General features: G+C 32.9%; 2 protein-coding genes across 2 annotated transcripts; both read right to left on the bottom strand.

Annotated features, from left to right (window-relative positions):
* Nucleotides 1-2,065: 2,065 nt before the first annotated feature.
* On the bottom strand, nucleotides 2,066-4,780 carry LOC148194814 (uncharacterized). The gene has a single exon (XM_088097646.1). The coding sequence runs from the start codon at nucleotides 4,636-4,638 to the stop codon at nucleotides 2,377-2,379; it is 2,262 nt and encodes a 753-aa protein (XP_087953772.1). The 5' UTR covers nucleotides 4,639-4,780; the 3' UTR covers nucleotides 2,066-2,376.
* Nucleotides 4,781-8,039: 3,259 nt separating this feature from the next.
* Nucleotides 8,040-12,963, bottom strand: LOC148194813 (protein DETOXIFICATION 12-like). The gene is made up of 7 exons (XM_088096633.1): nucleotides 12,547-12,963; nucleotides 10,001-10,545; nucleotides 9,773-9,859; nucleotides 9,595-9,651; nucleotides 9,255-9,493; nucleotides 8,828-9,033; nucleotides 8,040-8,360 (listed from the first exon to the last, which is right to left on the bottom strand). Exons 1-7 carry the CDS (start codon nucleotides 12,775-12,777, stop codon nucleotides 8,298-8,300), a joined length of 1,428 nt encoding a protein of 475 aa, XP_087952759.1. The 5' UTR covers nucleotides 12,778-12,963; the 3' UTR covers nucleotides 8,040-8,297.
* Nucleotides 12,964-12,988: the final 25 nt, after the last annotated feature.

Genomic DNA, 12,988 nt, shown 5'->3' with positions numbered 1-12,988 from the left:
AATACAGCAAATATTTATATATACGGTAACACAGAACCAGATTTTTTGTGCCAAGTAATTGTATTTCAAGGGTTTATAGATGAAAAAAAATATCCTCTATAATAAAAATTAGATGAAATTTTAGTAATTGCTTACCTTTATTAGTTTAATCGATTTAAGTTATAAAGAATTGAAGAAATTTTGTGTTATTTAAGATCTTAATTGGGATCCTTTCTATTTATTTTAGAGCATAATCATTGTCTTTTTTTATTTTTTATTTTAATAATAATATTGGTAGGAAATATTTATTGAATTTGCTAATTACTAATCTTCATATTACATTAATAATATTATTAGGAAATATTTTAGTTCCCAGCTCAAACAAGAAACCTCCCTCACCCCTCAGATTTGATACATTTTTTATTTAATAGTTTTAACTTTAAAATTTTATCAAATCCAGTTTCAATTTTTGGGTGTGATGCAACATTTGCATCAGTATAACTTTCCATATTTTAAATATTGACTAAATGATAATACGTGTAATAAAAAATATTAGATATATAGTTAGTATAGCGTTTTAACTCTTCAAATGGATATATTAAATTAAATTAAATTAAATTTATGCAGCTTAATATTATACGCATTTACCTTTATTTTAAATAGTTACAAACATTATTTCTAATCAAATATATTTTCTATAAATAAGTATATTCGTTATGATCCTTTTAAAAACGTATAGAAAATAAAAGAGGTAAATATTAATTGTATAAACCAGTTATAGATTTACAAATAAAAATATACTTGAGATTTTTTTTAAATGAATAAAAATATTTCATTCTTTCACAACTGCACATGTTTATTTATAAAATATACAGTATGGATCACTCAATCAACGTATTATAAAAAACGATCGGTCAGTCAACTTTCTAGAACTTTTAAAATAATGTAGACCGATTGATTGTCAACCTGATTGGTGATGAAACAACACACATCATATTATTAAGATACTATAAATCCATTAACAAGATAAAACATACTTATAAAGCATTGGGTTATAATTGGGTTAGTCCTAATTAAAAGCTCACTCCAAACTCTATAAATATAGAAATAAGGTAAGAAAGTAGGTGATTACATTTATTGCTTAATTGTGATAGCCAATCAGTATAACTAAAATTGACTTGGTGTCTTTGACAAGTACACACTTGCTCCTTGCTCGGTTTGAACTTTAAAAAGAAACAAAAAGCTATTGTAAAAAAAACGATAAAGTGAATGAAGTGAAACGACAAAGTGTGAAAGAGTAGTTATCGATCCTACAATCCAAAACATGAAACAAACTATATTCTTTCAAGAATGAGTGTTTTTTAATAAAGAAAGTATGCATATTTGTAAAAGGTGTATATAGATTAATGTATTTAATTAAAAAAAGTGTAATCTTTCATCGAATAATGTATTTTTAAAATTAAAAATTGTAAAATATAACTCTACCAATAGTTATAATATTCTTTTAAAATGTTGTAATAGAAATATACATATATTAATAGTTATACTTTTTAAAATATTTAGTTTGAGTCAAATGTGTTTTAGGTTTCATAAATTTTAGGACAATTTGATTTTCAAAATAATAATTATACTTTTTAAAATATAAAAAAAATATTCTATTATGATATTTATATTATAATTTATATATCAAATAATTATATGAAAAAATTAAAATTAAGTTTCAAAATATATTATACTTTTAATTTTTAATTTTTTTTTAAATTAATCTCATCATACCTTGTATTTTTTATACAATTTGTAGTTGTTAGAATCATACTTCCCCGTGCATGAAATATAGGATAGGAACGAAGTTTGTAATTGAATAGCGTATCTCATTTTGGGGAAAGAGCTTCAACGCACGGTAGCTCAATTATGGGATGGCATTTGATGTTTACTTGAATTAGGAAGCATATTCTACTTTGAAATATGAAGTAAAATGCTTGATGTATTTAACCATAATACAAATTTTAGACCGACTATACTCTTACTAGCATATCTAGTCCAAGTCAAATAAAAGCCTGCAATTCTCATCCTAGAACTAAAATAGTTAAAATTAACAAGTCAGCAAACTCCTTATGCCATAAATCCATTAAGTAATGTTCATATGAATGATAGCTACAAGTTACATGTTCACATTTTCCCCTTGAAACTGGAAACACACAAGACTGGAGAAGTGGTATTATCAATGAGGTTAGACAGATGAAACCAACACCAGTGTTGAAATGTGTGCAATATAGCTCCGAGCCTGGGCTTTGGACACTATCGTATGTTTCAGCACCTTCAAAATAAGGTGATTTCCCTTCCATTACATTCTTTAAAACATCACCCAAGTGCACTTGCAGGAAAGCCTTTCAGTACTCAAAATCTTCTGGGCTTTTTCCTATCCAAAATAGCACCAAGATTGGCTAATGCATCATTAAATTTCTGAATCCTGAGGAGGCCTATGATAATAGATGTTTCGGATTGAGAGAATCTTCCTTTTTCCATCACCATATTGATAAGTCGGACAAGGGTGTCCTCCCTTGATAAAAAGCAAAGACCTTCAGCCAAGAAACCAAATGACTGGAACTCTGGTAATATTCCTTTCTCCAACATTTCAACCGTAAAATCAACAGCCTCTTGTATCGGTCCTCCACCATTACAGAGGCCACGGAAAAGAATCTTGTATGATACAGCATCCGGAGGATCACCTTTTTCCATCATTTCTCTGAAAAGCCCCATGGCTTCGCTTGTTCTTTTCCTTCTGCAGAGTGCTTGAATCACAGGGTTATAAGCATGTGGAGTCAAGACCATACCTTTCATTTGAAGAGATCTAAGGAGCTTAATTGCAATCTCTACTCTTCCCGCCTTACACAGCCCCATAATAAGGGTCCCATAAGTTACAATATCCGGTTCACACCCATTCAAAGTCATATTCTGTACAATATCAGCTGCCTTCTTTATATCCCCCTGTTGGCAGAAATACTTAAGCATTGAAGTATAAGTGAATTTATCCGGCTTTAACCCTTCCATTATCAGCTGATCCATAAGCTGAGCAGCTTCTTCCACTCTCTTGCTCATACAAAGGCCATTAATAAGGGTGTTGTACGTCACAGAACTTCTGGATACACCCAACATCTCCATCTGATCAAAAATATCCTCTGCCTCCTCAATCCTATTGCTCTTGCACAAACCATCAATCAAAGTATTATATACCACCACATTTCTAGCACAACCACTTTTCTCCATCTCTTTCAGCAACTTCAATGCTTCCTTAAGTCTCTTGTCAGAACACAGACTCTCAATCAATATACTATACGTAAACTCATCCGGCTCACACCCTTTCTCCTTCATCTCCCCAAACAACTCCATCGCAATCTCTCGGTTACTCGTCAAACACAAACCCTGTATCAAACTATTGAATGTACAAACATCAGGCAAAAACCCCTTGCCAGTAACAACACGGGCAAGCTCGGTCGCCGCTTCAACATGATTCTCCTTACACAGAGTACTAATCAGTGTGTTAAAAGTCACGGTATTCGGCGAACAATCCCTCGAAATCATATGGTTGAGAATTTCAACAGCCTCATTAATCTCACCCAACTTACACAACCCAGAGATCAAAGAATTATAAGTATAAACATCCAAATCAAACCCTTTCTCAAGCATAAAATCCATCATCTCCAAACCCTGTTTGATATGCCCGGTCCTACACAAACCACTCACCAAAGCATTGAACGTAAACTGGTCAGGGGAAAACCCTTCTTCATCATGAATAAATCTCAAAGCTTCTTCAATTCTACCCTCTCTGCAAAGCCCATTCACCAAAACATTCACGGAAACAGTAGTTAGCGTGCACCCGGACTCCACCATGAGTTCCTTAATCCTCAACGCGCCGTCCACGTCACCCTCTTCGATAAATCCCTGCATGAGCGTGGTGAACGTTTTCTCGTCGGGCCTGAGGCCGTGGTTTGGCATGTCCTCCAGCATGAGAATGGCAGGCCGCAGCTGGTGAGCCTTGCAGAGGGCCCGAATCAAGATGTTGAAGGTAGAAACGTCAGGCGCGACGCCGTCAGCCACCATCTTGGAGTGCAGCGTTTCGACGAGCTTGAGCTTGTTGGCTTTGACGAGGAGGTTGAGGGCGACGTTGTAGAAGCGCGTGCGGGGTTTGAGGGCGAAGTCGCGTTCCATGAGGTGGATGACGGCGTTGATTTCAGCGTGGAGTTCAAAGTTGGCGTAGGTTTCGAGGAAGATGAGGAAGGTGGACTCGTCGACGGGGCAGGCGGAGGAGTGCATCTGGTTGAGAAGAGATAGCATTGAGTCGACGGAGCCGACTCGACCTAGTTGGCCCAGGAGCTCGTGGAAGATTGAAGGGTGGGCCGAGTAATTGGGCTGGGTAGAGGCCCATTGGAAGAGGCGGAGCGCAGAGGACTCGTCGGGCTGGCGGCGGAGGAGGTCGAGGAGTTGGGAGGGGGAGAAGTCGGGGGGGAGAGGGTGGTGAGTGGCGGAAGTGGAAGATGAGACAGCGGAGGAGAATCTGAAGGTGGAAGAGATAGAGAAAGAGAATGAGAAAGGTGTTGTGTGGCGTTGGGTTATTACAGTGTAAGGAAGAGGGTGGCAGTGGAGAGAGGATAGTGCCATTGAAACAAATTTACAAACATGTGGCGTGCGTGAAGAATTAGGTGACCGTAGCAGCGATGTAGAGTGTGGATGAATTGGGAAGAGGGTTTGCCACTTGGCGGTGAAGAAGAAACAGTGATCCTGTTGTCGGATGAGGACCCAAAAATCTCCTTTCGGATATAAAGTGTTGTAATAGAAATATACATATATTTACAATATGTTTAAATCTAATTAAATAATAATATTAAATTAAGGCATAAAATTTCACTTCACCTATCATTTCTTTTGCTTCTCCCATATATTATTTGGTTAAACGGACTAGAAGAGATGAAAGAAGAACAATTTTAAAACTCTGTAAAATAGGTTGGAAGTTAAAAAAAATTGATAACCTAGAAAAATTGGGATATTTTTGTTAAGACCGTTTAGTTTGAGTCAAATGTGTTTTTGCCTCTATTATTAATAAATTTTAGGTCAATTTGATTTTGAAAATAATAAGTATACTTTTTAAAATATAAAAAATTTATTATTTTATTATGATATTTATATTATAATTTATATATTAAATAATTATATGAAAAAATTAAAATTAATTTTCAAAATATATTATACTTCTAACTTTTTAATTTTTTAAAAAAATTAATCTCTTCATATCTTGTATATTTTATACAATTTGTAGTTGTTAGAAATGATGATGAAAATTGTAAACTTATAAACTTATAAAAATTATAAGTAAGGTGAGAAGATAAAATAGTCAGTGTTGTTAGAATGAATTGACATCCATAAATCAACTCGATCGATCACAAATCTTAATTTGTTGGGTTGAAAAAAAATTAAAATGATCGGGTTGGTTCATCAATCTACATAATTTCTTTTATCTTTCTTTATATTATATTTAAAGTTTAAGGTGATTTTGGATTGTATTGTATTTGTTTATTATAAATTGTCATTTTAATATCATCTTAAATTGAAATTTATTTAAATTTGAATAAAAAAAATGTTATTTTATTGAAGTTGAAAAAAAAACTTATAAATAAGTGAATTAGTCAATTAACTCATTTAATCCATCAATTCCTAAATGTTTTTTCGATTCACTAATAATTAAATCAGATTAAATTGAGTCACTAAAGACTCTTCTTTCACTTTTTCAAAATTTTTTAATTCCAATTCTATTCTTAGATTAAATCTGTTTTACTTTTACTATTTAGAATTTTTTAATTAATTTGAAAATCTTATTTCTCTTCATTTTTGTTGCGCAGATGCACCTCCACTCCCCAACCATCTTTCACGGATTCTTCTGTTTTCCATTTTCGTTTCACTTCCTCTCGTTTCTTTTTCATGTATGTTGCAGACATATATTGAAAACTCGTTTCTTTTTTCCTGTTTGTTTGCAGACATATACTGAAAAGTGTTGCAGATGTTGTTGTCCTTTCCTGTCTGTCTTACATATACTGAAACAGTTGCTCTTGTACCTAATGTTATGTTCATAACCACGGTCTACTTAAACTTAAGATTTCTATTATTATCATTAAATTATTAATTTTAAGATTAAATATATTTTTGTCATATGTCAAAATTTGTAATGGTTTTCAATCCTCATACTTCAAAAGTAACAATTTAGTCCTTGATTAAGTTAAAATGTTGTCTGTAAATCTGTCGACGTTTTATTGAATTAAAATTAAATTATTTTATGTATTGCTTAGGTTCTTTGCAACTTTCATGACATTTTCCCTAGCTTCAACCAACCCCATTCTCAGACTCTGCCGCTACCAATTTCACTACCACTCTAATCCTCTTCTTCTGCAATCCCATGTTTGATCAAACTCACCATCACCACTTTTACTTTCCTCTGCACCAATTTTACACATAAAACAAACATCACAAAACTCTGTCTTCTTCCCCATTCACACACACCACTGCAACAGGGACCTCTCTCCATCACACGCCCTCTACTTTTCTACCTCCCCTTCCAACATTCCAACAACACAGACTAATCAATCGAAAAAGGATTAAAATAAATAACTGGTAAGGATAGAAGGAAGTGGCGTAGTGGTGGAAGGGAACGACGATGGTGGCATTCACGTTGTCCCCGATCACGATGAGCAACGATTGTGGGTGGGCACGACAAAGATCATGACACGATAGCTGGATTTGATGTTTTCGTGTTATTTGAGCCTATCTCAACCTCACAAAATCACCTTCTTGTAAGATGAGGTTTGTCCTTATACATTTCAAGCGTGGAATTAGACATTTAATCATAGATGTTAGGTTAGAAATTTAAACCTAATTTAACTCCACAAAATCGACTTGTAGGGTGAGAATTATATCTACTTATAAACTATGAATTAACTTCATCTTTATAAACTATGAATTAACTTTATCTCTAGTTGAGATGGACTTCCAACATTTTACGCAAAAAAATATGAGGTGACTGACGTTGTTGACACTGACAAGCACTCCGACTCCAATTGGTGTCGCCGTCGAAAACTTAGACCGGCAAGATGGGCGGCGTCGAGGCACTGGATTCCAATGGTGGTGACTTGCGTGTGGAGAAAGAGAATAGGGAAGAAAAGTTCCTTGAGCGTTGATAAAGAAGGTCACCCGTGACAACTATTTCAGTATATGTCTGCAACATACACGAAGAAGAAAAACATACATGAAGAAGAAACGAGAGGAAGTGAAACGAAAACCAAGAAAGAGAGGAATGGTGAGAGGCGCAGCAAAAATGAGTAAAAATAAGATTTTCAAATTAATTAAAAAATGTTAAATAGTAAAAGTAAAATAAAAATAATAAAATTAAAAAATGTTAATGAGATAAAATTAGAATTAAAAGAATCTGAAGATAACACCACTCACTCACTAAATGACCAACTAAATGACCAATCATCGAGTAATTCATTTTAATAACACTAGTCTCGTCATCAAATTAATAGAAAAATAATTCAACTAATAATCATATCAAATTTTAAAAAAACAATAATTACAAAATATAATGAAATATGGATAACCAATTATCATAAAAAATTAATAGAGAATAAATTGAAAAATATTCCAATTTATCATATATTTTTTAAACTTTGTTATGCTAAAAACAAAGGAAAGCCAACATCTATCACCTATTTAATTAATTTTTATTTCAAAACATTAATTAATTTAAAATAAAAAACTCACAACAATTAAAATATGATGTTAATATATATATATATATATATATATATATATATATATATATATATATAAAATATTATAATTATATGCATATCACATATTTGAATATCAAATAAAAATAATGAAATAATTATAAGAAGTGTAAAAATATTAAATATGAGATTCACAATTAGATTAAAAATTTAAAGATAAAAACAATTAATATAATTTTTTTATATTATGAAAGATGTTTTAGTAATTTCAAATAAAATTGAGTATTAAGAAAGAAAATACCGAAACGGATATATATTTCTTATACTTACCTTTGTATCTCTACTTTCTCAATTGGGGTTCATTTGCCACTTTAAATTTAACATGTCAAACAGTACAGCAAACACTACTCTGGTTAATTCACAAATAAATTGCTGAGTATTCTTAATCAGATGCACGAACTTTCACAAAGCCAAGAACTCATTACTCCTAACACATGAGAATGGTCCCCGTTTTTAGGATATTGGCCTTTGATTAAGGTCTTCTCATACCAATACATTTTGTGCTGACGATTCATCATCGAATAACCTCTTTCTTGCCTTGATGGCCTGCATGGTAAAACCAAACTTGAAACGCAGTGTGCAAAAGGGAAACTACCTATGCCAAGACATTAACTTCATCCGAATAGATTTCAGGAAGAATAATTGAATGGATTTGAGAGGATTTGAAAATAATTTTTTTATTTTTTATTTGAGTGGATTTGAAGGTAGGTGAAAGTGAATTTAGAAGTAATTTTTTTAATCTGTCGCATCAATCAAATCCTACACTAATTCTCACAAACGTTGTTTCTAAATTCACTCTCACTAACTTCTAAATTCACTTAAATAAATAATAAAAAATTTATGTTCAAATCCTCTTAATCACTCTCCACAAATCTATTCAAGTGAACAAAGGATAAATTTTATAAAGCAAATTAAAGCTGCTCCCAAAAGCGTTAGGAGTCATTTCATTGAACTAAAATTTTGTTTTAGCATATTTGTTTTAACTTGTCAGAGAAAGGTTAGAACTTTTATACCTGCTTTTCCCAATTTATGTTACTGGTTATGACAGAAAGTAGAGTAGTTTGAACAAGAGCACCACATTGTATACCAATCCAAAGTCCTTTTCCACCCACTCGCACCACAAATGCCAATATGACAGCCACTGGAATCCCACAAAGGTAGAAAGCCCCAAGATTTACAAAAACTCCTAAACGTTGCCATCCACAACCTCTTGCAATTCCTGAACCAAAGCATTATTAAATACATTGACAAAAACTTTTTCTTCCATGTAAATTTATGATTAAATGTTGTTGAAATTCCATAATTCATCCATACTAAAATTGATTTCTCAAAAAAGAAAGTTCGATATTTTCAATATCTAATTTTATACAAGAATCATATTAAAATATTTATTAAATGTTAAAGATACCAGAAACTTATTAATCTATGATATAAGGTTACCTGTTTGAACACCTTGTAAGCTGTCTAGTATAACAGATATACATACGAGAGGGGCCATGACAGTGACATAATCAATAACTTCCTTCTCATTACTGAAGACATAACCAAAAAAATGGCGGCAGGCAAAAAGTGTTGCGCTTACTACACTTGTCTCAATGACTGCAAGAGACATTGCAGCTAACACAGCAACACGGGCAGCATGTGGTTTCCCAGCTCCTAATTCATTTGCAACCCTTGTGCTATAATCATCGAGGGGACGGGATCGTTAGCTTAGATATATATACTCAAGGTACAGTAACATGTAAGCTATGTAGAATGAATGTTATGTATGCGGTGTTACCTTGCTGCAGCAGCAATTCCAAAGGGTATTGTAAAAAGAGTTTGAATAGTGTTTAGACTGTAGAAAAATGACAAAATCAGTTCAATCACTTTAACTTATAAAATCTCATAAAGAGAAAATTGGGAGCAGAATAGATCATGAGTTGCAGTTTAATTAAAAGGGAGTGTAACATACTTACCAAACTGTTAGAACTGAAGTTTCAAGTGCTGGATTTGGTAACAGCCCTGACAGCAATATAAGCAGCTCATACGACCACCATTCAAGGCTGCCATCATCAGCATGAGTGCAAAAAAATGCATGTTAAATACTAATTTTGGAAAAACAGCACAATATATTACAGGTGGAAACTTTGTATAATTTGATAAAATGAATAGGTAAATATTAACTGAACAGGAAGATTAATCACCAAACCATTACTGCCGAAGGGATGGCAAACCGAAAGAACTCCCACATTCCTTTAAACAGATCCAAAGAAATGGGTGCACGGGTTTTTGCACAAGCAGAGGAGTATCTCATGTATAATCCAAGCATAATCACATTTGACCACATTGAAATGCTAACTGCCAATGCTCCACCAACATTATTCAGCCTTGTTTTGAACACCAGGGCCCAACAAAGAGGTATATGAATAGTGAATGTGACAAAAGAAGTTGCGAGCATGGGAAGAATCATACTTTGGATTTGGTAATATCGAATTAATGGCTGTAGAATTGCATATGCAAAAAGTGCTGGTAGAAGCCAAAGTGTGAACTTCCCTGATTCATGTGAAATTTGAGCGTCCTGGCCCATGAAAAGTAGTATGTTTTCCATGTTGAGCCAAAGGACAGACAGGGGAATACAAACCAATATGAGAGAGAAAATGGCAGTGTATGTTTGCAGTCCAATTTTTTGATATTGCTGAGCTCCATAAGCCTGTCCGCAAATTGTCTCTAGTCCACTAGCCATTCCCATCTGTTAGCATACGAAGATCTTCAAACAGTAACAGGGGAAGAAAATAATGATAGTTTTGAGCGGGATAACTTTCTTGAAATAGTTGATGCAGAAGATAACTAATTACTAAACACAAACATCAACATCGGTGTTACTGTCAAAATATTAAGAGGAACAGTTCTTATCTTATGAATCAGTTTTATAATATTGAATTAGTTTCAAACAATTATCATGCATTTTTCTATAACTACACTTTCAATTACATAAAACTATTTTGTTACAAGTTACAAGATGTTTTCATAAACTATTCTTTTAAAAGCTGAGAAACATACCCTTAGTCATTTTAGTAACATCTCCTAAAGTTTGCGCAATATTGTCAAAATGCATACATGTATTGATAAGTCTGACAACTTCTACAAACAGAATAGTCTATCACCTCAGTATGAAATAATACTCATCATATAAATGAGATAACAATGCAATGGAAAACTAGAGAAAACCACATTTTCCTCTAATGGTACAGTCTCAAATGTGGCGGCACTTGTGGTCGCGTAGTGCAATAACAACTTTAGGGACAATCTGGTATGGCATGTGTGTGTGAGAGAATTTTTTCTTTTTTAATTATTGAAAATAATGAGAATACAAGGTTTTACATTTCATTCAACAGTTATGAATATATTAAAAAACCAAGTATATTAATTTATCTTTTAATAATAAAGCAACGGATATGACATGACAAGATAAAATCATAAAAATACAAAAGAAATAAATGGTATCTTTCTGCAACAAAATCATATGTCTTTCGCAGTGCACGTTCTGAAAGGTAAAACTCGAGTGTCCCGTTGAATAATCAAAAATACTGGTACGAGTCTTAATATTCACAGAATCAAAATCAAACAACGTGGCAATGACCGTGTTTTTGTTCATAAGAATTTATTAGTTGGGTCCTGTACAATCAATAATGTTTATGGAGGTTAGGAGTGGGCCAAATGAACTGTTTAGATTAAACATTAAACACTATCATTTTATGGTATAGTTTTAAAAGATTCAACCCTCTAAAATTATAATTTATTTACCTACTCATTAATTTAAAAACGGTTTTGTTTTCTATTTTTTATTAGTTTAAAAGATTTTGACTACTTTACAAACTTTAGTCGGGATTAACCTCATAGAGTTTAGAATGATTTTCCGTTGGAGTTGATTTTTAGTCAAAATTGACTGGATTGAATTTGATCAATTTTTAATGAGAGTTGACTTGATCAAATTGGATCAAATTTTGATCGAAACCAACTTGACCAAATTTTAACTATGATCATCCTGTTCCAATTTGATTGAATTTTGATTAGGATTCACTTGTCAAGACTAAACTGAATTTTAATCAAAACCAACTAGATCAAGTTTTAACAATTGTCTTCCCAACTTATTTTCAGTTAGAGACTCAATTGGATTCAGTCAAATTTCAATCAAAATCCACTCTACTATATTTCAGTCGTGAACATATTCACCTGATTTTTTGTAAAGATCAACTTAGCCGAAATTCAGATCAGACAACTCACTGAGTTTTGATCATGGCAATCTCAATTAATTTTCGATGGTGGTCGTTTTGGTTGGATTTGACCAAATTTTGATCAAAACATAATCATTCGATGTTAAATTTCAGGTTGGATGCTAAATTTCATCATGGACCCATCTCAACTTATAGTCCAATTCCCTTTTACTCTGACTCATCTGAAATTTGAATCAGATTGCCTTATCTCAACCGACTCTACTTATCTTAATATTTGACCTACTATGAAGTTTGTGTTTATTAAAATAGAAAACAAATTTTTGTATAGTTTAATACAAAACTGGTAAAAAAAGAAAGAAACTATTTTTTTAGTTTAGTGTAATGTGAGTTATTTTGGCCACCACAAATATGGCACAAAGTAAATTAAATGATACGTAGACCTGATAATGATACGAGGAAGTTTAGATGAAACGAATAAAGAATGAAAAAGGAAGAAAGTGATAGTAGGAACTTACAAGAAAACTGAAACCAGAGACCGCTGCTAAGGAATTGGCTAAGGCGGCGCTAGAGAGATAGAGTTCACCCAAGTGACCAACTATCATGGTTGCCACAATTTGCAGCAAATATTGGGATGAAACCACAGCCACCATAGGCCCTGCTATAACACTTATCCTTCTCATTTCTTCACTGAAACCACTCCATGTCACTCTTTTTTCTTCCTGCTTCTGTATCAGACTTTCCTCCATGCTTTTCAATCCTCAAAAGGGTTGGAGAGAGCGAGAGAGACGTGGGACGAAAAGAAACCAGACTTTTCCTTTGTTTTCTTTACCTCATTTCAATTTTATAAAACACCAGTCTTTGCTTTCAGTCTCAGATCAGTTTCTACTTTTATAAATTATCTTTCAATACAACTTTCTTCTTGTCGTATTTATTTGTTGGTTTAATCATTCACTAACT

This window comes from Vigna umbellata, chromosome 8, assembly GCF_029865625.1.
Source record: "Vigna umbellata cultivar VRB3 chromosome 8, Vumbellata_1.0, whole genome shotgun sequence".
Lineage (NCBI taxonomy): Eukaryota > Viridiplantae > Streptophyta > Magnoliopsida > Fabales > Fabaceae > Vigna > Vigna umbellata.
This window is presented reverse-complemented; position numbering and strand designations above follow the sequence as displayed.